A 27,529-nucleotide genomic window follows, 5' to 3' on the forward strand; every position below is an offset into this window, starting at 1 on the left:
TCACTTTGCTATCTGGTTTGAGACCCATTGAAACCTGTGGGGCTTCAATCTTGCAGGACAACTGTGGGCAGGAGTCGGCTTGGCTGTTTTTGCATTCTACACTGTTCTTTCACCTCTGCCTGGGAATCTTCCTTTGCAGGATTCAGAGTCTTACAAGAGGCACGTTAACTATAAGACGCAACTGTAGGCTTTCTGACTCTCAGATCATTTCCATAATGATGGAGAATGTCTGGGATTCCACTTTTTTCCTCCCTAATACCCAGAATAAATAATATGTGTTGTTGTTTTTTTAAAATGCTCTTTTGCTAGTTTCAGCCACAATTCACATGAGGAAGGCTTAATAAGAGGGGCTTAGGAGCGCTGTCCGTTTATCTAAAATGGAGGAAAAGAAAGAGGGATGCTGAGAGTATTATTTTTCCCCTCTGAATATAATAGTGTAGTTGGAGAAGGCAGCAAAATCCCCTGAAGCCTAATTTCAACAGAGCTCTTTCTCTTTTTTTCTGTATTTCAGTCAGCATGTTTACTGAGTTTAAATATAAGTATTTAGCAGAAAGGCCTTGGGGAAGAACTAAATGTTATGGCGGCAGACCCGTCAAAGTTGCCTTAAATGCCTGTGATTTTTTTTGGGGGGGGGGTGAGTGCAAATTCAGGCAGGAATGTGGGAAGAGGATTCTCCCCTCTTCCTCATTTGTTTGCTCCCCTCCACAGCTCCTGCCCCCAGGCGCTTTGCTTCTGCCACTGAGCTCATTTCCAGTCTCACAGCAAAGAGCTGCTGGGTTAAGGGAGTGCAGGGCCTTCTCTGTGGTAGCCCAAATACCCTTTGCAGGGAGATTCATATGGCCAGCTTTAGGAAAACACTAAAGCCTTTTTTAATGTGTGGGGTTTTCATTTTTAAAACTGCTTTACGTTGCTGGTTTAATGTGGTTAATTATTTTTTAAATGTTTTTTTGAAAGTTTGGGATTTTAATATTGTATTTTATTAATTTGTTGTAACCTGCCTTGGGAAAGCATGCCCCAAAAGGTGGGCAAGAAATATAACAATAATAATCACCACCACCATTCTAAACAGAGGAAAATATTCAGTACTTCTCCCACACTTGCTGCTCTTCTGCTTGAAATTGTCCCCACAGATGAGGCGCCACAACTGAGAAGGCCCTGTAGTTATTAAAAATAATAAAATCTACGGGGGTCAAATGTCAGCACAATTTTATTTTAGCGTCGTGTAGAATTTGTTCCTAAAGTACTCAAATTGTCAAAATTTTAAAACAGGGTAAAAAGGTAAAGGATCCCTGACAGTTAAGTCCAGCTACAGATGACTCTGGGGTTGCAGTGCTCATCTCGCTTTACAGGCCAAGGGAGCTGGTGTTTGTCCGCAGACAGTTTTTCCGGGTCATGTGGCCAGCATAACTAAGCCACTTCTGGCGCAACGGAACACCAAAACCAAAGCAGCGCACGGAAATGCAGTTTACCTTCCTGCTGCAGTGGTACCTATTTATCTACTTGCACTTTTTGGCATGCTTTCAAACTGCTAGGTTGGCAGGAGCTGGGACCGAGCAACGGGAGCTCACCCCATCGCTGGGATTTGAACCGCAGACCTTCCTATCGGCAAGCCCAAGAGGCTCAGTGGTTTAGACCACAGCACCACCAGTTGACTTGCCAGATTCAATCCTCAACCAGAAGTTGCTTGTGTGATCCAAAATAACAATTTTTATTAGGTGCGAATTTGGTACCCACCAGTTAGTTCCTTGTAAGCATAGAGAGAAAACATTTACTGTCCCTGGTGCTATTAAATAGGTAAGTTGGAGAAAGCTCTCAAGAGCTAAGAGCTGAGTACAATGTTGGATAATTGGGGAGAAATAACCGTAGCATAAGTGGATTTTGAATCAACGCTTAATTTATAGATTCTTTTTTGTTGAGACCGGGAAGTTCAAGTAAACTCATTGAGTTTAAGGAGATTAAAAATAAATAAATTAATACCCAGCGTTGGCATTGTTCTCAAGAGGAGGGAGAGACAGAATAGGTGGTGCAGTCCTATACCTGCTTGCCTAGAAGTAAGCCTCATTTAATTCAGTGGGATTTATTCTTGAGTAGGCATGTACAGGATTGTGCTCATTAAGTTCTTGTTACTGGGTGAATCTTAGTTGGTAAAAGAGTATGCAGAGCTCTCAGGTGCAACTTAAAGGCATTCAGGCTTCCATATCAACTGAAGTTGAACTGATAAACAAATGAAGCATGAGATTCTTAATCTCAGGGTTATGGGTTCAAGTCCCTGGGCAAAAGATTGCTGCATTTCAGCGGGTTGGAGTAGATGACCCTTTCTTTCAGCTCTACAATTCTGTGATTCCAATGCTTCACCAATTTGAACCTCTTTTAAAAAAATGTTTTTTTTATTCGCTCCAGGGACAAGCCGCTTGCAATCACCTTCCATTGTGGGTCCAGCCACATAGCCGCTGGGGGTGTGGTAGATGCTTGAAATTCCTGTGTTTGCCGACTCTGGCCTGTGGCTGGCAGCTCATGCATCACTGCCACCGTGCTCATAACCCAAGCCTGAAAAACAACAACAGACCAAGCCTTTCTAGTAATTGGTGTGGCTCCCCCCCCCCTTTAAGTGAATTGTGATGATCACATGCCGAATGCATGGAATCAAGATGGAACAAGTTTCCAGTCCTCAGCAATTTACACACCATCCCATTCCTAGTCCATAATGCACAGCATGTCTGTAAATTGGCACAAGCAAAATAGGTCTGTAACCGTGCAACCATTTCTGTGTGCCCAAGGGAGCTGTGGGCTTGTGTTTCTCAAAAACAAAAAAAATTGGCTCCTCCCTTCCACGTGACAAGTGGATGTTGGAAACAATGGGATTTTCAGAAGCAGATTGTGATATGATATGATGGTTGCTGTTCCAAGGTGGGAGGGGAGAGCCAAATATCGCATTGTGAATGTCCAGGACCCCTTACGGGTGTGCCTAAAACAAGCTGTTTTAAATTTATTTAGACCAGGACATTTTTGATAAGCGGCTTCTTTGGTCTTGAATCTTAAGGATTGCAAACCCAATACGTCCACAACAGAACATTTAATTTGTGTGACATATGCCATGTCGAGTCACAGCAACCGAGCTCTGCATCTTTAAACACTGACTCATATAACGGTGGAACCAGGTGAGGTCTGGCCCCAGGTGCTGGCTGTTGCATGCATTGCTGAGCAATTCTGAGGTATGAATGTTAGGTTAGGCTGAAGAATAGAAATACAAGGTGCAGGAAGGGGGGGGGGGGGAGGAATAGGAGAAATGGGACTTTCCTTTTTTTGTTTATGGATTTGGGTGGATTTTAATGTCACAGAGCAGATTTCGAGCGACTCACTGGGACATCTGATGTATCTGCATCAATGCATTCCATTCCGTGACCCAGAACTCCTTTGATCTTCCAGGAGCCACCCATACCCACAGAACTTGTGCTGAATTCATGCGTTGATTATGTGTTTATTTAGCTCTAGGAATGTGCTAGGCTCTGTATAGAACACAGGAGGTCTGCAGCCCTGCATGGCTGTACAGTGTGCTACTGCTGTTAATCATTTGTGTAGATTTGTGTTTGGGTGGTGGTGGTTTTTTTTTTTAAAAAAGGAAACCCTGCTTTACAGTCTTTATTTACTTGACCTGCTTATTGATGTAATCCTGCATTGCAAGGGGTTGAACTAGATGACCCTTGGGGTCCTCTACAATTCTACGATTCTGTGACCTTCACAGTAACTCTTCAGGCTTGGCCACTGGGGTCCAAGCCACTCATTGCAATGCATCTTTGTGGAATTCTAGCTAAGTAGCTGCTTCTCTGTGGCAAAGCATCACCTGGAAGGAAAAGAAACTCTGGGGTCTCTACACAATTTTCCTCCTGCAGAGGAACCAAGGTAAACATGCCTCTGCAATCCTAACTCACTATTCGGAAGCAAACTGTGAAGCAAGGGTTTTGTGGGTGTGCTGAGGGGGCATGCAGTTCAGGGACTTCTTTCAGAGCAGGAGCACCATGGTAATTGATGGAAATAACCCCTTGTCCTGGCATGTGAATGGGTAAATAATGAGCCAGTAAATTTGACTGGGATGGCTGGGGCAACCCAGCCAGATGGCCTAGGTATATATAATAAAATTATTATTATTACTATTGTTTGTGGCAGAGCAGCACAGAGGAAATCAGAGAATGAAGAAATCAATCAGGCAGAGGCTGGATACTTCTTTTCTTTAATAGAGTTCCTACTTCAGGCTAGGAATCTAAATACAAGAAGATTGTTTGCATTTCTGATTAAAAGCTAAATGTCACATTTGTGCTGGCTGATTATGTTTCATTAAAGCACAGTGCGTTTTGCAAGTTGAATCCATGCAACTGTGTTCAGTGGAGCTTACTCCCAGGAAAACTATGCATAGGATTGCAGTCAGACCACTTAACCGATCAGGGATGCTAAGCCAGGTCTGCTCTGCCAAATTCCAGCATGCTAACCGCAATACCGCCCTTTGTCAGCTGAATATTCTGTGCTACTCTTTGTATGTGTCTGTCTATATCTATATACACATGATTGATCAACTGCATTTTGGACTCTCGTTGAAGACGTGGCTAAAGGGATTGTCATGATCAGCTCCTGCACTTCAAAATTTACCGCTACATCACTGACCACACCTATTGCCATAGTTGCACCAGGTCAGGTCTGAATTCCTACTATCCACTGCTGGGACCACTCAGTGTGGAGGATTCTGCAGCTGATAAACAGCACCATTGTCTTGTCTAAGGCCACACAATGATGCTATGTAGGACTTCAGCAAGATTCCCCCAGATCCACATCCAGATTTCCATCATTTAGGCAACGCTGGCTATAGGCCTAATTATTCTGGCTTGGATGCAAGTTCTGGTGAAATCTGAAGAAGCTACTTTCAGCCTGAATACATTTAGTATTGATGTGCCAGTATCTCTGAGGTGTTCAACTTATTTTATCTGTGACCAGATCTCCTTCGTTCTAGATTTCTGAATGGCAAATACAATGCAGCAGATTGGGGGAGACTTGTCAAAACGAATAGGATTGTGGGGTGGTTAAGCTTATCATTCCTCTATGTGAGCCTTGTGTACCTCAGTTCATGCCCCTTATTGTTCCGCGTACATAAAAACAGCATTCTTGTGTTCTGTGTCAATTCATCCAGAATACCTAACACTCTGTAGTCCCCTGTGCACGTTCACTAATGTGGATTACAATCCCCCCACTTCATGCATTTGAAAGGTTGAATGCCAAGTTTTTTTTAAAAAAGATCCATCCTTTAACCACCTTGTTTTGTGATTACATCAGGGTGGTTAAGAAACAGCTAATTCACATTAAGTGATCTCAAATATGCACCCCTTAGATCAGTATACAAACAAATTGTATAGTGGATTGCCCTTGGGGAGGAAGAAGGGGGGAAAATCACTAGAGTCATTTCAGTTTGAGTGCTGAGGTTTCAAATCTTCCTCACAGTTCATCCCAGGGCTTGGAGTAAACCCACTTAAATCTCAGGGTAACCAGTGAAGGGATGGTGGAATAATAATATTTTTTAAAAAAACAACCCTTATTGATCTTTATTGAAGGTTTACGGCTTTGACTTTAATTACAACAGTTTGATACAGCCAAAGGAGCTAGGGGAGGGGGAAAAAAGAGAGTCCTGTAGGAAGGTTTTATTCTGAGACATCTGTAGGTTGGCAGCTGTGCCAGCCATGTCAAATAACGGAAGCGGCAGAGCCAAGAACCTCGGTGTGTTTGTTGGTGACAGTGTTGTGAATATTGGTTGCACTGCACTATGACAGCATCTCTCCACGCCGCCCCCCTTTCCTCCTTTTGCATATGTTTTTTGTGTGAGTGTGTGTCTGTGTGTGTGTGTGTGTGTACATATGGAACAGAGAGGCTGCCTTGTGTTTTAATTCCAAGTAGCGCTTCCTTAGGTTGCTGTTTTGTGTGTGTGTGTGTGTGTGTGTGTGTGCGCGCGCATCAGCATCTTTGCAGAGCAATTTTGCTAATTATATTGGGCAATCCACTTTAAATTCAGGAACATTGCAACTTTGAAACTGTAACATTTTGACTGGCAAGAATGACCAGGCTTCTCCCTCCCTCCCTCCCTCCCTCCCTCCCTCTCTCTCCCTCTCCCTCTCCCCTCCGCCCCCCCTCCCCATTTCACAGTGAGCTAGTTGAAGGAAGCTGGCATTGTCGCAGAGTGAAAGCTCTGCAGAAGTGCCGCAGGTTTTTTCATATGGAAATGTGAAATAATGGGGTGATTAAATAGAGCTGTATATTAAAGTACATCTGACATTAGAATTAGCATAATGTGCTCTAGCCCTAGGCTGAGTACTTTATTTGCCATCTGCGTCGGACCAAAATCCCCTGGGGAAGCGCTAAAATATTCTGAATAAACTCAGCCCGAGTTCTTATTGAGAGTAAAATACCATTTGTGGCACGTCGTATTGATTCGTCTTAATTGCGGTGCAGAAAAGAACATTCAGTCGCCGATGACTTTTGTACTCTATGACAAGTCGGCTGGAGTTATTCTAACAGTGCAGTTGGTTAACCTGAACAGACTGTGGTGCTCGGAGAAGGAGGAAAAAAACCCTTATCTTCAGCCACATAAAGTACAATATCATCTTATTTTTCCCTTGGATTTTCTGAGGCAAAAGCCTTTTTTTTAAAAAAAAGGCATACGCATGCACATACATACATAAGGGCAGCAAAAGGCTAAAGAAAAAACTAGAAAACTAAAATTCTTACCATTCACACAGGCACAGTTCAACATGGATATAACTTGCTCATGGGCTTCCATCACCTGAGCCATTAGTTCATGAGATTTACTATCTATATTTCCTAAGCGCATAAGATATTCCTGTATTTGAAACTGTGCTGAGGTTGATTGTTGCAGTAGCGAGATGTGTTATTTTTCCATTCAAATAGGTTCGCTGAGCACCTTCCTTTATAATATGTATTTAAAAAAACGCACCACCTAAACATTTAGTCTAAAGCGGGGGGTAGGGGGGAATGGTGTAATCTGTGCAATTCTGTCAAAATTCGCATTCAGTTTTCACCCTATAATTTCCTGTCATTGTACACAATTTACATATTCAAACATTCCCAACAAACCTTAGCCTAGGATGTTTTTATTACAAATTCAGATCAAGGGAATAACCTTTAACTTCAGAGACAAATGAGACAAATTTACAAGTGCATGTCTGCTGTTTTCTTGTGTTTTATAAATCCCTGTGGACCTGAACACTTTTGCTATAACGCCACTCTGAACAATATACATATATTACTACTTGTTTGTAGTGCTTTAGTAATGAGTCCCCTTTGTATTAGATAACCTATATAATTCAGCATCCAGGCTCTCCATAACGTCAATTATCTCCTCATAGCTAAATGTACATTCCATTAAAACAAGATTTACAGCCCTTGCAATACTTCTTAGGCCTGAACGTGGAGATTTTGTGGATTCGGAGAAGCAGGGGTAGTAACTTGGTGTTTGTTAAAGAAGTCGTGAATTAAAATAATACACTCTTTCCTTTACTAGCTAGGAATAGATACCTAATATTCCCCAGAGTGTTCCTTGTTAAAACACGGTGAACATTCATGGCAGGGGGCATGTCAATTTCTTCTTCTTACTTTTTAGGTGCCATTTATCGTTTTGAAAATTCACACCGCATTTTTCACCCTGATTAATATTTCCCATCCTCACTTTCTCCTAAGTTTAGGAAACTGGATCGCGGTTCATTTCTGTAAGATCATGATCTCCAAAAACCGTCCTGAAAAGAAAACAAAAAAGGTGGGGGAGAGAAAGAAAGCAGGGAAAATCCTTTTGCCGGCTTTCAAACAAACTACTGTATAGGAGATAGATTTTAAAGGCAAGCTGCTGGCTCATTTCATACATTGTAGCAAAGACATTAGACATAGACATTATTTCAAATGGCTATGAATGTGTTATGCAAAAGGAAAAGACCTAAAATGTCCTTGAGAAGTATGGTGTTTCTTCTCAAAGGCTATAAATGTGGCACTATGTATAAAAACCACCATACCACAGGTGAATCATACAGCCTTTTCATTTCACTAATGGGTAAATCTTTTCCACCTTAAACTAATGTGCCTTTTCCTTCTTTTGTCAAACTAATGATTCTTCCAGTTTTATAAAACTGTTCTATAAATTTGCCCCATCCATCCATCTTCTGCCTACGTCTATCTAGCATTCCTATCTTGAATATACATTTTAAAAAAACAACATGAAGCATACATCAAACCATTTAGGTGCTAATTATAGGATTTAGCTGGAAAACATTGGGCGAAAAAAGGCTAACTTAAAAGTTAGCTCATTGCTTTATTATAGAAAAGACCTTTCCAGTTCCTCTGCATTTTTCTCTTTCTGATATAACAACTGTTGTAGATCTTAGAGTTTGATACTAATTTATAGGCATCCATGGAGATATAATGAAATTCACGGTTTTCTCTCATTTGCATAGCATACAGGGAATATAGATACATTCCCAAACTTGTTTAGTGGTTTTGAAGCAGCCACAGAAAGCAGAGCCTTTGTCATAAGCGGAGTACCCAGAATTGCTAACGACTACTTAAGAATCTGAAATTGCTATTTCTTTTTTAAATAGTACATTTGATGGCTTTATTTAGGGTTAACGACCTTCTCTCTCCATAGACTGTGTCAGAGTTCCTAGTCTGAGTGAATGTTACTTACATTTTATACAAATGATTTCTTTGGGGGGTGGGGTTCGTGGCTGTGGGCAGCATATTGGTGTGGTAAGTCGGTCTTTGTTGTTGTTCAGAACTACAGTGCCCTCTAGATGTTTCCTCAGCCACAAGGGACCTTCTTACCCATGAGCAGCTCCTATGTGGCTGAGAGAATGTCTAAATGACATACACATTTTCCCATGATGTATAGCCGGGTGCCATGAGGGTGACTGAACTCCCAGTCGTGAATGGCTTGGTCTCCAGAGCTAGCTATTAGTACAGCTGTCTCTCTTTTTTAATATTTGCCAATGACATTCCTGATGGGTTGGCATATTATTTTTGATCAACAAAGCGTGTTATTACAAATGTGTTGATGAGCCCTTAATTGCGTGTTGGTTGGTATTTGTTATTTGTGAATTCTTTAATTCTTGCATAACTCAACCTGTTAACTTTGAGAAGGACGAGGATGGAGGTTAGTGAGATGGCTTCATATTTATACTGGCGTAGTTGTGATCAGATTGTGATCGAATGCACATATATTTGATCATATTCAGTATGTCTTACCTCTCAGGTTGTCCCTGATATCTATGCAATCCATTCCTGGTAATGGCTGAAGAAGGCTCAACCTGGACTAACAATGAAAACCAGAGATATGTGTATCTTAATCTCATGGAAACACTATTTTTCCATCATGAGCAGTAAACAATTTACTTGATTACACTGTTTGTTAAAAGAAGGAAAGACGTACAAGTAGCAAGTATTTGGTCTTGACTCTTATCTGTTGTTGGTTGAATCTATGGCCCACTCAAGTCCATGAAAAGAAACACTTGCATTGTCTTAGGAAACCAAAAATTCATGCCCCTTATTAGCTAGGTAGAGAATTCTGATCTAGACTATTTAATATAAAAGCATACCAACTGTGGTAAGGTATGGGGCATGAAATAATTTACCAGTTATGTGTTTTCCATCTCATTGGGATGAAAGGTCTCATTTCGCATCTAACAGCAAACAATAGATTGTGGTTTGTCATGCTTGTGGAGATTTCTGCTTATACACTGCTCTCCTCTAGCCAGTGGGAGCAATGAACTACAATCCTTGCCTTAGAATTACATCTGAATTGGGGTTCATAGATTATTTCAGTCAAACCACAAGTGGGGATCTAAGAACAAAAATAGCTTAACATCATGGTTTGTTTGGAGAAACACAGAGTATGATCCTTGGTTTGCATGTTAATATTAGGGATCATGGCTACTCCTGCCAACTAGAGGAGAGGGGCAAAGTGAGAGCCTTGTGTGCATTCACAGTAATGTATTAATTATTGTTTACTGTGGCATGCAAACACCCAAAGCTATATTTTGTGAAGGGATACTTGCAGTGCTAGATATCTCATAATTCACACATTCACTGACTTGGTTTATTCTCATAAAGTTCTCCAAATGTTCATGACCTTTTGTGGGCTCAACTCTTCCGCTATGTTGCCCACTTTGCTGCATTCTTTAACTACAATCTCATATTCCTTCTACATTTGTAAAACTATTAAAATGAACACTGGTAGATCCAGTCAAATGTCTGTTTCCAACACTGGCTGGGCAGATGCCTCTATCGAGTACAGTATATACAACTTTCCCCTGCTCCCAACCCCAAGTCAAGCTTCCATTCTCTAGTTCCCATTAAGCTATAGTAATAATAATAATTTTTATTTATTTATACATACATACATACATACATACATACATACATACATACATACCCTGTCCATCTGGCTAGGTTTCCCTAGCCACTATGGGCAGCTTCCAACAGATTAAAAACAGAGTAACACTTCAAACATTAAAAACTTCCCTAAACAGGGCTGCCTTCAGATGTCTTCTAAAAGTCAGATAGTTGTTTATTTCCTTGACATCTGATGGGGGGGGGGATTTCACAGGGCGGGTGCCACCACCGAGAAGGCTCTCTGCCGTTACAACTTACACTTCTTCCCGAAATCCTTTCCTGCATACCACTTCATTTCCAGAGCAAGCTTGTGCAACTTGTGAGCCACCCAACCTTAATGTAGTCCACCAATCATCTGCCAGGTGGTTGACAACTGTTTTTGCAGTGCTAGGCCGTGGGGGTGGTGGGGTGGTGGAATAGGGTGCATTTGGCTTGGCAGGTCACAGAGTTGCAGGCCTATTCCAAAATGCACTAGCACCCTTGTCCTTTCCATCTCACCTTGCATCACTCAAATAATGCTTTATTTAGTGGTTCTGAAGTTCTTTTGTCAGTGCTAATGTAACACCGTGTTTTGTTGACTTCCTCTTGGTGACATTGTTGGCTTGTAATGTTTTGAGTGGGCACCAGAGCACCACCAGATGGGTGTTGTCTAGCGCCACTTGTACGAAGAGGAACAAAACATCATTCCCACCCCCCCACCCCCAGATGTGGGCTCCTCCCCTTCCTGTAGGAGGCAGTCTGTTTTTTGCCTCTTTTGAAGTTGAGTGTCTTTCTCAAGGGCTCCTCTGACCCGGCAATACCATTGGGGGAAAACAGCTGCAACTGCATCTTTACTCTTGGAACTTATGACTGATAGTTCGTCTTTGCTTCCTTTTATTTACTACTGCTTTTATTTGGCCTAACCTGTTGCAAGGACAGTTCTGTACATATCGGCCCTCTCCCCAAACTCTCACTGGACCGCAAACCGTGATCAAGAGCAGATAAGTTGTGCAGCACAAAAAAATTGCTTGCAGTGCAGATAGCTCTAGATGACTCAAGCAAGTAAACCGAGAGAAAGATCTTTCTTCTGCCACAAAATCAGGCCATTAATGAATTATGTTAATTCCCTGCCTTATTTTAATTGTTCGGTATAGAATGCCACAGTAGTGCTTCCTAAGGAGAGAGCAGGCCTTACTTATGATTAAGTGAGCTGTTTCTCTGAAGCTGCTGTAACGTGACCACATTTGAAACCACGAGGTAAATTCCATGTTAGATTTCAAGGAAGAGAGAAAAACAATGGGCTGCAACCTTGTAATCCTAATGGTAGCTAACCAGTGAGTCATTTAACATATCCACTTAGATATCGTACAGTAGCCGAAGTCACCCAAAAATTTGTGTGTGTGTGTGTTCTTACCTGGTTTGTGGCTCGCGCTTTCTGCTTCTGAAATTTCTGGCACTTGAAAAAGAGGAAATGGTTCATTCATTTTGCTATTTGGTATAGCACAGGAGTGTTTTTGGCACACCAGAGGTTCGGTTTCCATATCCCTTCCGGGGATATACCCTTAAACTAGATTGCCAGTCAAATGTCGAGTTCCCCGCTAGTTTTTGTTCTTTGAGAAACATGAAATCTTTTTCCCCCCATGGCTTCAATTCCTTTTTCTTTTTAATATCATCAACTGGTCTTATGAAAAGGCTTGTTAAAACCAGTGCTTTCAATTAAAGCGTTTTAATTCAATAATAATTCAATTAAAGGTGTGTGTGTTTTATTGAGCATCCACACTGCTATTATTGGTGGTATTAGAATACAAAAACGTAAGTGGGAGCAATTATTTAAATGCTCGTTATGTGGAGAAAAAGCAGTAGAGGTAGCTATAGAGGAGGCAGATACATGTCTGCTCCTGAGTGTTAATACTAAACATGCCCTCTCTTTTAAATCTTGCAAGTTGCTATTTTCATGGATTTCTAAAGCTGCACTGAAGCACCATTAAACATACCTTATGTTTTTATTGCCTCTGTTGCAGCTTTTTAAAGTGAGCATGCAGTGTTTTGTGAAGGAGAGGAAGTGAAGGAGAGGAAGTTTTTTTGGGGGGGAAATGCTCCCTCTAAGGGTGGCCCAGGGAGAAAATGGACAGAAACAGGATGGTACACTCCCTAATGGAACTATGCCTGTTACTAGCTGCCAATAGAGTCTTCATATTGCTAATTTACATAAATTAGAATTAATTGTGCATACGGTAATTGGAGGTTTTTATAAAAATAAAACTCTTAAGGACAGTGAAACCTACTAACTCCTTTGTTCTATTATTTTTCCCTGTATTGTAACAGATGAAAATGGTTTAGGTAAAGTACAAGAATGTAGTTCATTCTTTATTAGAGCCATTTGTGTGCTGCCTTGTAACATAAAAGTTACAAGATGGCTTGCAATAAGTAAGTAAAACGTTAAATAAAATAAAGGGGGGGGGGACTGAACAAATATATAAGAAAAGCAAAATGCACCGCAGCCCATAATTAAAACAGAAGAGTTAAAGCTAGTGATATATAAAATACTTTGGGTGTTAATTCAACCTTTGGCCTCCAATGAAAGGCAAACATTATGTTATTAAGCAACTGGCTTTGCAGGTGCAAGCCTATGCATTGTTTTGCTCATGAGTAAGTTAGCGCCATTCAGTTTAGTAGGTGTATACTTACGGACTCATTGTTAAAACTGTGTTTATGGAAGACAGTCTTACTCGGCAACGAGTGATCGCCAAAGAAGAAGATAGATAGATAGATATATTGCTCCTTATTGCAACATAAAAGCGAAAGCAAATCTCCCTTAAAGCATGATTTCCGGATTATTTTGCTTCATCTGGGTATAATACGTCTCACCCTGCTCCCAAGAAACATCTTTCTCACTATGCACTATAATTTGCAGAGAAGTGCAACTTTTAGTGAATCCCTGATTAGCTTTCAAGTGCTGATTTCTCTAAGCATGACAGCAGGAAGTTTAAGCACAAAACAATCCCATACTGACATCGTTTCTTTGTGAGTGTGTCTTGCTCCCCCATGTTAGCGCATGGTCAATCCTCTGCTACCTGCAGACAGGCAGTGAGTATGCCCATTGGCAGGATATCCCCGCCCTAATCCATGGGTAGGCAAACTAAGGCCCGGGGGCCGGATCCAGCCCAATCACCTTCTAAATCTGGCCTGCAGACAGAATCAGCATGTTTTTACATGAGTAGAATGTGCCCTTTTATTTAAAATGCATCTCTGGGTTATTTGTGGGGCATAGGAATTTGTTCATTTTTATTTTTATTTCAAAATATAGTCCGGTTCCCCACAAGGTCTGAGGGGCAGTGGACCGGCCCACTGCTGAAAAAGTTTGCTGACCCCTGCCCTAATCCCTCCCTCCAGGAGTAATGTTTTTTATTTTATTTTTATTTATTTATTAAATTTGTATACCACCCATCATTCGCAGATCTCAGGGCGGTGCACAACCTAAATTTACAATATAAAAACCACAAAAATACATAGTAAAAAATAAGAACAACAGCAAACCAATAATTCCCCCCAACCCCCCCACATTTAAAAGGGCATCGGATGTAAATCAGCCAAAGGCCTGGTTGAAGAGGACATTTTCTCCTGGCACCTAAAGGTGTATAATGAAGGTGTCGGGCGAATCTCCCTAGGGAGAGCATTCCACAAATGGGGAGCCACTCTTCTTCCTTAAAGTCCTTTGAATCAAAAGCAATATAAACTATCAACATTAACTACTGACTATATAAAAAGGGACTTGGCCGGGGAGAGGTTAAGTATGTCTGTGTGCCTCCTTGCAGCGGAGGAGGTAAGGGAGCTGGTAAACCTAGGTCAGAGTAAACCCAGCAGTAACTGCTCAGCGAAAGAAAGAAACAGACTCAGCAGAAACTCTGGAGGATGGAATTTGTCCTAGCTACTCTGGTGAGTGCCCAGTGCAAAAACTGTTTCAAACCCTGACAATGCCACAGTGAGAAACCATGCTTTGTGTGGGAGTACTAACTTCAGCTGCGCTTTTGCTTTGCTTTGTGCCCCCTTTTTTTTTTTTTAGAGCGCATTCACGTTTTGAACATAATGTCACCCATCACAGAGCAAGGGAGAGAACGATTATTTGTTTTCAGAATAAGTCTACCCTCAGAATAGGCAGGTGGGTTCAGCAAATGCACAGTCTATAATTACTCGCATAGGTTTAAGCTAAGGGATACTCAAAGAAAGGCTCTCGTTATTTAATTGGATTCGTTTGTTAGAAGTCATTTGCTAGATGCTTGTTATGCACCGAAATAGAATTGGGTGGCAAAAGAGCCACAGGGGTGGCGTGGTCTACGGGTAGACCTAAAGGTGGGGGAATTGGTGGTCCCTGAGGGGATCCACCCCACTTGGGAACCCAGAGGCAAGAGGGGTGTATGGTGTGGTTGATGGCTGCACACCCCGGAAATGATCTCTTTCAGCTTCTGCCTTCTGGAAGAAGGTACAGGGTTATAAAGACTAGGACTAGCCACCTGAGAAACAGTTTCTATCCAAATTCGATTTTGGTTTTAAATGCAGTGTAAGGAGTCTCTATGGGACTGTATTGTATCTTAAAAATGGGGTATCAGAGTTTTTAGGGGGCTAACCAGGTTGGGATAGCTGGGATAGCAGGCTTGTTGGTTTTGAATGTCTTATGTAGATTCCCCCCCCCCCCCCCAGTTTAGTTGTTCTGTATGGGACAATGACAATAAAGATTATCGTATCATATATATGCAGCTTCCCAGCCAACCACTTGGGGGAATGGTAGCAGGGCTCTGGTTCCTGCTCAAAGGTGGTTGGGAGAAGGGTCTGCTCATGTTCTGCTTAATAAGCACCTGCTTGGCCACTCTAGGAAACAGATAGTCTCATCCAAGAGGGCTTTGCATATGGCTCTTAAGTGCGTCTACAAGTGGCTGATTAGGAATTAGAATCTGTTAGCTAATCTACCCCCATGCTGCCCCTTCTTGGAGACAAACTCAGTTCTCCAGCCACATTCTCCACCCACTATGACATCTAGAGGCCTTGTGAATTCAGGATCTTGAGAGAAGTAACCACTGTAGAGTCCTCGGTGAACCTTACATCACAACTAGTGCATTATTTAGTCCATTTAAATGAATCACTGTTTCAGACACAGTGTGTAATAACAATAATTTATTATTTGTACCCCATCCACTCTGGGCGGCTTCTAACAAAGATACATCAAAATGTCACACATTTAAAACTTCCCTGAACAGGTGTCTTCTGAATGTCAGGTAGTTGTTTATCTCTTTGACATGTGATGGGAGGGCATTCCACAGGGCGGGCGCCACTACCGAGAAGGCCCTCTGCCTGGTTCCCTGTAACTTGGCTTCTCGCAGCGAGGGAACCGCCAGAAGGCCCTCGGCGCTGGACCTCAGTGTCCGGGCAGAACGATGGGGGTAGAGACGCTCCTTCAGGTAATAGAGTTCTGTGGATGAGGAAGGGGGTAGAGAAGAGCCATTCAAGAATAGTCAGTCAAGGATAATGACACAAGTTTATTGTATAACTGCAAAAAAAAAAAAAAAAATTGCTGCAAAAAGATAAGGCTGCATAGCAGTGCAACTGTAGTTCAGTATTCTGTAGATGTAATTTAGTCAGACACCACCACCCCAGAAGGACTGAGAGCATTGGACGTAACGCAAAGCAAAGAGGGCAAGGGGAGGAAGCCAGCGTGACTCAAGAGTCCCACTTTCACATCTTTGTACTGTAGCAAGTTAAAAGGAAAACTCGCCCATCTCTCCCATGGTGATAATGCTTGAAGTTGGCTGTTCCGTCAGGAGCTCAACCTTCCACTCCAGACTAACACAGGGACCACCCCATGTACTAAAAGCTCAGAATGTATTAGAAGTACATTTAGTTCCGTGTACTAAGGAAATTCTGTAAGTGTGGATCCTTATATAACCAAAATGGCACCTTCCACACATAAGATGGAGGTATGAACAGGATTTGGGGGACCCCAAGATTTGCAAAATTATGAAAAACATCCCTAGGGAGGAAAAAATGCTGAGAGGGATGTGGAAGAGAAACCCCAAACCGCCCAGTGAGGACTTTATCTTTCCCCCCAGTAATGTGTAATGTGCAAAGCCACATTGAGGACACTCACACCAAAGTAGGGTCCCCGCCAAGAATAGGCACTCTGCTTTATTAACTATAAGGATCACTTTATAGCACTATTTGACCGTTCCTGGGCATTTTTAAAATACTTAGCAAGTTTTAGCATATAAAAATGTTCGGAGTGGATCTTCAAAGACTTTTTGACATTGTTCTGTTCTTAAAAGTGAGCATCCACACTGCTCAGGGCAACTTTGAGGCAAGATAACCATGAAGTGATAATATGGAAATGAACATTTTATTTTTTTATTTTCTGTAAGTATGAAAAAAAATAATAAAGGAGAGTCTAGGGAGAGCCTTTGAGGGCTGTGAAACTGAAGCAGGGGAGGAAGAAGAAGAAAAAAAATAAGTGAATCTGTCAGAGCTGAGTAGCCTGCAGTCAATTTTGCCATTGTGAACAGGGGGCTGCCGAACAGAAGAGTTTAGGGGCATGAAAGAGAAATGAAAGAAAAACAAAGGGAAGAGCTGCTACTGTTATGACCGATAACTTGTCATATCAGTATCTTATGCCAGTAAAACACACTAATAAGCTGGTTTTGAACGGGAATAAGAAAGCAGAAGTAAAATGGATTCATTCTTTCACTTGCATTTCACAGAGGTGATTTTTTTAAAAAAATGCAAATTATTACTATTATTATTATTATTACTATTTAAAAAAAACATCACCAACACAAAAAACCAAAGCTTCTCAGCTGTATGAAACAATGCCAGTGGCTAGCCAGCTGCCATTTTAAGGCTATGTTTTTAATTTTATTTTTAAACCATCCATTAGACTGACCTTGGTCTTCAGCTCAGCCCACAACATACTGTTTTATCTATCTGCTTTTCCTGAGGTAAATCTCTTTCCTGAGGTAAACCTCTTTCCTGGCAAATACAGAAGGGGTGTGCGAGGAAGGGGGAACTCTGTTATTAGGCAAACCAGTTTCTGGGAACACTGAGAGAAAACAGATAAATAGAGAATTCACTCTGCGACTTTAAAGAAGGAAGACCCAGTCAGCTGTGGGAAATCAGTCAATTAATTAGTGTTTATAAAATGGAGGTAAAGGGTGCCAAAGAGTCTTTAATGTGAAGCTATATGACCTTGTAAGATTCTGCTCTTTAGTTGCTATTAGATCACACTTTTTATTATTATTTTTTAAAGGGTTTTATTAAAGTCCATTCAAGGGTGAGTTGAGGTAAAACATATTGTTAAAAAAAAGCTTTTGACAGAATATGCTATATATTTTAGCCTGCCTCAGTGATTTCTGTCACATTCTATACTACGTATAGTGTTGTTTAAGAAACATTAAAGGTCTAGACCTCTTTTTGTCACATTCATTCTTGAGAAAGAAAGGGAAAAAAATTAACTATTGGAAGTACTAATGGGAGCACTGACTGTTGAATAATCTTCAGAGCTGACATAAAACAACTTCTTCTGCCTGCCAGATGCCTCAGTTGCTAAGTTGATAGTAAAGGACATTTCTCTGTAGGATCATGGTCTATAAAATTGTTAGGGATTTCTGCTAGAATGCTTCTGGTTGTACAGTATGTCTTTTTCTTATGGGGCAACATTTAGTGTTTGGAAGCAGCAGCAACCAAAGCCATACAGCAAATTGCCCTACAGCAAGATTTTGGGTTAGGGTTGGGTGAGAATGTCATATTTTCCCCATGAATCTTAAATCCCATCACTTAGAGCGGGGAAGCAAGTTTTTCCTAAAGTGTGACTAATGGCTCATTGACACTGGACTTGCTCTAAAGTCTATATTGCTCCAGCTTATAACTTACTTTATCTACTCTTAGGGACTAGTGTGCCCCAAGATCTGTGTATCCTATGGAGTTTGCCTAGCTTCTCTGTTGATTGACTGATGAATGTCTCTCTCCCTCTTTCCCAATACTTAGGCTTTGTCCCGACTAATTGTTTATGTACAGTGTGCAGATACCATTAATGTTGGTGATTTCAATGGGACTCGGGGAAATCGTCCCCACATGCCGATATCTACATAATACTTGTTGCCTTCCAGCTCTTTGCAGAGAATACGCAAGGCATTCAAACAGCTCTAAGAGCCCTGTCTCTGCCAATCGGAACTACTATAATTAGGGAGTAGGAATCCAGATTTGTGATCTCTGTGTTGGCTTGGGGCATGTCTGTAGGGCATTTTCTCCCTTAAACGGCATGAGATGTTGATTCAGGCATGCAAATGCCCTCATTCCCATTCATTCATGTTCTCTTATCATACCCAGGGCAAGCATCAGCGTGCTTGGCCATCTGCCCAGTGTCCATTGGGGCACATCTGTGGGGGGTTTTGTGTGCATGCTCTAACACAGCGGTTCTCAACCTGTAGGTCCCCAGATGTTATTGGACTACAACTCCCATCATCCCTAGCTAGCAAGGCCAGAGCTCAGGGATGATGGGAGTTGTAGTCCAACAACATCTGGGGACCCACAGGTTGAGAACTGCTGCTCTAACAGGACAGGGAGCCGCTGCTCTAACAGGGAGAAGATTCTCTTGTCCCATCATGGCGGCTTCTTCTTCTTCTGCTTCTGCTTCTGCTTCTGCTATTGCCAAGGCCAAACAGGAAGGAATGGATACAGGGTGGTGGAGATTGCTATAGCGGATTGCCGCAACAAGAAGAAACCACTGCTTCTGCCACTGCCAGTGCCAGTGCTAAAAGTGGGCTGCAAGTCATAAGCACGGTTGAAAAAGAGCCAGAAATAGGAGTGGCAGGTCACAGGTAACAAGCCCTTGTGGTGCCTTTGAAATGTCCTGCACAAAGTCTTCTGCTCCTTTTTGTTTCCATGCTGCTAGCAACCAACAGAGCATGGTAGCAGGAACCTTGACTTGCGATAAGAGAACAGTGGTAGTTTCAAAATAAAGGAAATTTGGACACGACATCCCCACCCCACTCTCCATATTGGGCAATTCCTAGAGAATGGTACCATATTTAGATACACAGATACACAGTGTGCATGCACACGAAAGCTCATACCAAGAACTGACTTAGTTGGTCTTTAAGGTGCTACTGGAAGGAATTTTTTTTGTTTTGACTATGACAGACCAACACGGCTACCTATCTGTAACCATATTTAAAGGCATGTGTTTTACAGAATCCTTTTCCTGTTTCTCACTGAGCCAGTCCAGACCATCTGAAAGCAGTAGAGTTAATTGTTCTGGGCTGTAATAAGGGTCAGACTTTTGTTTTTTTTAAATAACAATTTTGTAAATATCCTTGCTGTGAGAATATATTCATTTTCCGGCAGAGCACCCAGAAATCAGCTGCCATAGTTTTCCTGTGTAAAACAGATAGCTCCTGTGAAAAAGCTGAATGTGACATTTTTAAAAATCTGGAATGTATCTTATATCTAGGAATTTGCCAGGTTTTATGGAAGTGTTCCTATTTAAGGTGATGATAAAACGTTTTGCTTTGCATATCCAGGGATGGATTTTTTATTTATTTTTTGATAGCGAAATAATTGAGTGCTGAGCTCTAACTTGCCCACACCTGCCTCTCTTTTTTTCCTTTTTTTTTTTACAATTCTGAAGAAGGAATGTGTTTTTAAATGTTCATTCACTAGCTGAGAAGACAAAGCAACAGTAGATTAGGAAGACAAACAAGAGAGTCAAAAGTTCAAACTTTTTTTGGTATTAAATGACACGGTTTGAGTACTTCTGTATATAACCCAGTTCAAATATGGCTCCGGTGTCTGTTAACAACTACATCCAACTGTTATTATGGGTTTTCATAATTAGACAATTATTTATCTTCTGACGTGTTCAGGGCTTTCAATAAACACAGAAGCAGGATGGTTTCTTCGCAGGGTACATTTTTTAAAAAAAGCTTAGATGGGATTCTAACACCACTGTTGTCGGTGAAAATAAGGCTGGATTAGAATATGGGAGATTGGCATTTGAAACCTACTTAGGGGTGTTCCTGGTAAAATCCCAGGCACATAAGGAACTGCCTTATATCAACTTGGCTCATTAGCCCCACCTAGGTCACTAAATCAATTGGCAGTGGTTCACCAATGTTTTAGCAGGAGCCCTCAACTACCTGGAGATGCCAAAGATTGAATTTAGGGGCTTTGGACATGCAGAACATTTTCTAGAAAAATAGCACTGAAGAAGCATATTCGATTAAACAGAAGGGCACACATATTTAACCGATGAGCTTATGTTTGAGGGTAAACTTGATTGTTTTGAGGCTATTTTGGTTCTGGTGCGCTAACAGGGAATGAAATAGAAAATGCTAACACGTCTAACTAGGAATGGGTAGCTTCCGTTTACTAAGCTGTTAATTGTTCCTCATTCTTCAATATCACAAAAGGCACCTCCACTTAATTTTTGCATCCCCCCCCCCCGAAATTTCACCTCTCCTCTAAGGAGCTGTTGGATTTGTGATTTTGCTCCCACCCTTTAATCCTCCCAACAAACCTGTGAGCTTGGTTATGCCCAAAGTCACCCAGTCCGCTTCACAGTTGAGCAGAGATCTGAACGAATAATTTTTGAGCGAAGCAGGGACTCTTCTCCTGCAAGTGGAACAGACATGTCTTACCCCAGCAGCAAGCCATAACTTTTTTGTTTGCTATACCGTAAACAGATTATGGATACGACGTAAACATGCATTTTCCTTTTTGTATTAGAAAACAGAAATAGAAACAGAAATAACACATTATAACTGGAAATATTTTTTGCTTAGAAGATGTCTGTGTTATAATACTGATCTCTCTCTCTCTCTCTCTCTCTCTCTCTCTCTCTCTCTCTCTCTCTCTTTTTGTCTCTTTCTTTCCCTTCTATAGGTAAAGATGAGCCTTCAAGCTATATTTGCACAACATGCAAGCACCCTTTTAACAGCGCTTGGTTCTTGCTTCAGCATGCCCAGAACACACATGGATTCCGCATCTACCTGGAAACAAGCCCTTCAAACAGCTCCCTTACTCCACGCATCACCATCCCTCCTCCTCTGGGACCCGAGACTGTTGCACAGTCCCCGCTGATGAATTTCCTTGGTGACAACAACCCTTTTAGTCTCTTGCGAATGACAGGTCCCATCCTGCGTGATCACCCTGGCTTTGGCGAAGGCCGGCTCCCCAACACACCTCCCCTCTTCAGCCCGCCGCCTCGCCATCACCTGGATCCGCATCGCCTTAGTGCTGAAGAAATGGGGTTAGTTGCCCAGCATCCCAGTGCCTTTGACAGAGTCATGCGTTTAAACCCCATGGCAATTGAGTCGCCAGCGATGGATTTCTCCAGAAGGCTTCGAGAACTGGCAGGGAACAACTCCACCCCTCCACCAGTTTCTCCCAACCGCAACAACCCTATGCATCGCTTGTTGAATCCTTTCCAGCCAAGCCCTAAATCTCCTTTTTTGAGCACCCCGCCATTGCCGCCGATGCCCCCGAGCAGCACTACGCCTCCCCAGCCTCAGGCTAAGAGCAAGTCCTGTGAATTTTGCGGGAAAACGTTCAAGTTCCAGAGCAATCTCATCGTCCACCGGCGCAGCCACACAGGAGAGAAGCCCTACAAATGCCAGCTCTGCGACCATGCCTGTTCTCAAGCTAGCAAGCTAAAACGCCATATGAAAACGCATATGCACAAAGCTGGGTCCATGACAGGGAGGTCGGATGACGGATTGTCCGCCACAAGCTCCCCTGAGCCCGGCACAAGTGAGCTCACTGGGGAGGGACTAAAGTCTAGTGAGGCAGACTTCAGGAACGAGAGCGATCCTTCTCTAGGCCACGACAATGAAGAAGAGGAAGAGGAGGAGGAGGAGGAAGAGGAGCTGGAAAACGAAAGTAGGCCCGAGTCCAGCTTCAGCATGGACTCAGAGCTGAGCCGTAACCGAGAGAACGGTTCCAAATCGCTGCCAGATGAAAAATCCCTCGTGCTAGGGAAAGTGATAGAGAATGTTAGCCTTGGTACCATCCAGCAATACAGCGACATGTTGGCTGAGAAGCAGAAAAGGAGCAGCTTCATGAAGAGGTCCTCTGACCAGCGAGACCTCTGCCCCCGAGACCTTTGCCAGAGAGACACCGGTGACGAAGACTCGGTAGCTGGAGAACTTGACCGTACTGAGGAGGGGACAGTCAACGGGAGGAACTTTGGTCCCGGAGAGCCTTTCCCCGGCCTGTTCCCTCGCAAGCCCACCCCCATCACAAGCCCCAGTTTAAACAACTCCTCGAAAAGGATAAAGATAGAGAAAGATTTGGACTTGCCACCAGCAACAATAATACCTTCTGAAAATGTTTACTCGCAGTGGCTGGTGGGGTATGCAGCGTCGAGGCACTTCATGAAAGATCCATTTCTTGGGTTCACAGACTCCCGACAATCCCCCTTCGCCACCTCTTCTGAGCATTCCTCCGAGAACGGAAGCCTGCGTTTCTCCACCCCTCCAGGGGATATGCTGGACGGCGGTCTCTCAGGGCGCAGCGGGACGGCGAGCGGAGGCAGCACGCCCCACATCAGCGGACCTGGCCCCGGCCGACCCAGTTCCAAGGAAGGACGGCGGAGCGACACGTGCGAGTACTGTGGCAAGGTCTTTAAGAACTGCAGTAACTTAACGGTGCATCGGCGGAGCCACACGGGAGAGCGGCCTTACAAATGTGAGCTCTGCAACTATGCATGCGCCCAGAGCAGTAAGCTGACGCGTCATATGAAAACACATGGCCAGATAGGGAAGGAGGTCTACCGCTGCGACATTTGTCAGATGCCCTTCAGTGTTTACAGCACCCTGGAGAAACACATGAAAAAGTGGCATGGCGAACACTTGCTGACAAATGATGTCAAAATTGAGCAGGCAGAAAGAAGCTAAGGCCCCCGCTGGGTTTTAAAAAAAATAAAAATCAGGGGTCTAGGTAACATTTAAATTGTACAGTTTTAACTATTGCCAACTGAGAAAAGCTGACCTAACTTGCCTCCATATACATAATTTAGCATAACTATGGCAGGTGCCAGAATTTGGCACTTAAATATAACCTGTGTCTACAAAGTTCTATTAAACCTGAGGATTGGTTAAGGCAGTAAAAATTGTGAAGCCTTTTAACTGTGCAATAATTTCTGTATTTATTGGGTTATTTTGTATTTTTTAATTTTTTTTTTGGCATGTGCAGGTATTTTTTTTTAAAAATACTTTCCCCTCCTGTTTTAGATTTCCTTTAAAATTTTGTTGAGTATCCCATTCTAATTTTCCCCACTAGTAACCTGAGATTATTTGCATTACAGGGGGAGATACATATCAATTTAAATTATAATTTTATAGGGCCGCTGCTTTGTTGAATCTTATGCTAAGCATGTGTAATTTCTTGTGAAGAAGCCAGCATTTTAAATAATAATTTTCTTCTCTCTCTATTACTTTTTAGCCACCCCCATCCCCTGCTTTTCTTTGAGAAAGAAAGAAAAAGGAAATCATTTGAAAATTAGGAAATATAAAATAGAACCGCGGATAACAATCTTAAAAATTGTAGCACTTTCTTTTGGATTTGGATCTAATATGTAGCACTGGTGATGCCACTAAAAATAGAGGCCTTTACATTTTTTTGTAAAAATATAAAATCCCAGACTTCCACAGTAGAAGTTATGAAAGCTAAAAAGAAATAGGCAAATTTGTTCCCACCCCCCTTAAAGGCAGCTATATTTATAAGAGCAATAGCAAGAGTTGTGCATTATTAATATGGAATTTGTTCCATTTACTAATGACTTACTTTCACCTTTCTGCCATCTTCTTTAACTTCATTACATAAAGGGAATGCAAGAGCCTTGACAGCTAGCAGCATGTGCAAATTTTAGAAAGCATGGAGAAAGAAAAGGAACCTTGCTTGTCGTCCCACCGCCCTCCCTGCCCCATGTCACTTGCTATTCTGGCCTTAAACTTTACGCACACAATAATTGAAATTATCACTTGACGACCTGAATACATGATAATGGCTGCAACGGACCGTTCTGTAGCAAATACACCAGTGCCCCTTTGGGGGACCGAGTTTGCAACCCTAACCCCATGTTAGGTGGGAGTAAGCCCCACTGAACTCAGCAGGACCTACTTCTGTGTAGACATAGTTAGGACTGCACTCACTGCAAACGTGGTTTCGTACCGAACCTCAGTTTGTGTAGTAAGTGCACATGTGTGGGCATGTGTGTGAACGCAGGGACGTGCGCGCACACATGCTATGGCTGTTTTGATTAGGACTGGTGAATCAAATTACGGTACCCGATGAATCACATGAAACCTGCATGATTCTTCATATGGCTAAAACAGTTGCTCTGAAGAAGAAAGCCCATGTTTTTTTTGGTGGTACATAGATGCATCACAGCGGGTGCCCATTAGAAGTGGTATTCCCTCCTCTGTATGCTTTGCATGCAAAAGGTTCCAGGTTCAATCCCTGGTGTCTCAAGAGAGGGCTTGTCTGAAGCCCTGGAGAGCTGTTGCCAGTCTTTATAGACCATGCTGAGTTCGAGGGATGACATTTTCTAATACGGGCAGCCTTTCCCCCCTTTTCTATTTAGAAGTGCTCTCCACTGCTTTTTTCATGGTCGCAACCGTAGGAACACTTGCCTGGGAGTAAGCCTCATTGAAGGCAGTGACTTATTTCTGAATTAGACCTGCACTGCGCATATATTTGGGGGGGGGGTTAATCCAACCAATTCATTGATTAAAGGTTGACATATTGTCATATGATCAGTTTTCTCAGGGTGTATTATCTATCACATCAGGCAATTACCCGTCACATTAGGCAATTATACAACAATGGGAGATGTTAATCCTTGTTGACACACATTAAGCAGGGCACATAAACTTGCATAAGAACTTTCGCTGTGTGAACTTGAAAGAGCCCCAGTTTACTCCCAACAGCCTTTGGTAAGGAAGAGTAACAACATCTTAACCCTTGCGTCCTTCCTTGTCTCCCTTAGTTGAATGCGGACTGCTTAGCTAGCGAGCAAAATAATAAACTTTTAACAAGCTGACCCCTACGGAGAGTTCTGGCCATATTTTGTCTGTTGTAGCAAAACAACTCAGATTCTAATGTAAGATATATGTTTGGCTTCAAGGTGCTACAAAACTCAAGTTTCTACATAAACAGGATGTATAGAAACCCAGTTTAAAATAATGATGTCTGGTCCAAATTCCCACCACAAGGCGGGACCAGCCACACATAAGCCCATCCCAAGCAACCCATAAAATCCACACCCCAGTGCCCCCTTAAGCAGTAAGTAAATGGAAGTGATTCTTGAAGAGCAGATAGCTCCAGATGACTCAGCTAAGTGAGCCAAGCTATATACTTCCCTAGGCTTGTTGGTCATTGGGACCTGATGGGAACTCCTTCCCTATTCCAGATACCAGGTGTTTTAGCCCCCTGGGCTACAATCTTCCTGAAAACAGTTCCCAGCACCATGGCGACACCCGACTCCCAATATTTCTTTGAGCAACTCGTGGGTTTACATTACATTTACATTACTCATGTTCCATGTTGTTATTTTACTATTTATTGAATTGATATACCACCCACAGGTCTCAGGGTGGTTCACAGAATAAAATCAGAATAGAAAACCACAAAGTACATAATCAAAATAAAAACAACAACAACCCAATAACCCCACCCCCATGATTGTAATATGGAGATAGAAATAAGGGGGCCGAACTTGCTGCCCCAATCATCATGTCCCCTGCTGGCTGAATCCCTTCTCCGTCATCTATAAACTAGGGAAATATCTTTAGACGTGAGCATATTCTACAAACCCAGTTTCACCTGATAATCTTGAGTTCTAAAACATGGGACAGTTGCGGCATGTGGTGCAGGATCCCCTGTAGAGACATTCCCGCCCCCCCCCGCCCCCAGCAGATGGGCATAGAGAGGCAGAGACCTAATGGGGATGTGAGATGGCCCCATTCTGTTCCCTCCCCACGATCACAGCCATGTAGATGATAACTTCTGAATAAGGCTAATCTTTTACATGCGTTTGTCTTTAAAATGGCAGCTGATTTAAAAATGAGAGTAGCTGTTTCTAATTTTCACACGTCTGATATTCAAGAAATACTCAATATTCAAGTACTATAACACTCCCATGGTTGCCGTACAGTTTCTAAAGGCAAGCCCAGTGCAGACCACCAGCTACTTCCGGTGGTCCACCACTGGTGTTTGCCTCGGGTCTGAAGATGGCAATTCTCGTGCACCAGACCTCCTGGGTCAAGTTGGCTTGGTGAATCACCGCTTGTACACTCTGTTTCACATTCAGTATACCACGCAGAGACAAATACACAAGGTTGCTCACCACAATTATGGAAATGCTTCTAAGGAATATCTGCACTTAAGACTGGGATCTGAATAAAACACACACACACTCTCCTGCATATTTGCGCACCCCATGACACCAATTTGTGCAATATTGTACAAATACGATTTGTTTACTTCACAGTGGTTTCCTTACGCAGTGGTTTCCTTCCTGGCTTTTGCCTAAGACTTCTGTATAAACTGTGCTCTCTAGCAAAAAGCAACAGTTATAGTTACAGCTGTTATTCAAGAGCAGAGTGCTAGCCTAGACTGCGAGGCATTTTGCCAGGGAAATGAAAATATTGTCTCTTATAATGCACAATTACGTTATTGTAAAGTAAATAGGCCAAATGCTCCCTTTTAGAATAGTGCCATTAAAGTAACGTGTAAGTATTGACGAGGCGTCTCTATAGTCAAGGTTTTGAGGGTTGCAACCTTTAAAAGGGTACTGAAATAAAAAGGTGCGTAAATTAAAAACTCCCTATATTTGGAAGTGCACGATTTGAGTTCCATAAAGCAGGTTGGTTTTGTTTCTGGTTTTGTTTGGGTGTTTTTTTTTAAAAAAAACACACCTCCATTATTTATTGAATTATAAAAACTAAATTAAAAGCCGTGATGTCCAATTTTTCTTTGGATAGATTTTTGAGTAATTTAGCACTGGGGAAGAATCCATAATTGTAAACCAATTTGCCCACATTCTTAAACTCCAGTCACACATTATACTTCGTTTAGGGTTACT

General features: G+C 42.3%; 1 protein-coding gene across 10 annotated transcripts in view; it reads left to right on the forward strand.

The window, feature by feature from the left end:
- The window catches only part of BCL11B (BCL11 transcription factor B), a 166,065-nt gene that overhangs the window by 133,670 nt on the left and 4,866 nt on the right, over positions 1-27,529 (forward strand). For 9 of the 10 annotated variants that reach the window (XM_079948070.1, XM_079948069.1, XM_079948067.1 and 6 more), the window contains one exon: positions 21,328-27,343. In XM_079948070.1, coding sequence (XP_079804196.1) covers positions 21,328-23,339 — 2,012 coding nt within the window. In that variant the 3' untranslated portion in view covers positions 23,340-27,343. Of the gene's footprint in view, positions 1-21,327; positions 27,344-27,529 lie in introns of those variants that run through there. The other variant, XM_079948074.1, reaches the window with a different exon arrangement.

Source organism: Podarcis cretensis, assembly GCF_951804945.1.
Source record: "Podarcis cretensis genome assembly, chromosome: 1".
NCBI classification, from domain to species: domain Eukaryota; kingdom Metazoa; phylum Chordata; class Lepidosauria; order Squamata; family Lacertidae; genus Podarcis; species Podarcis cretensis.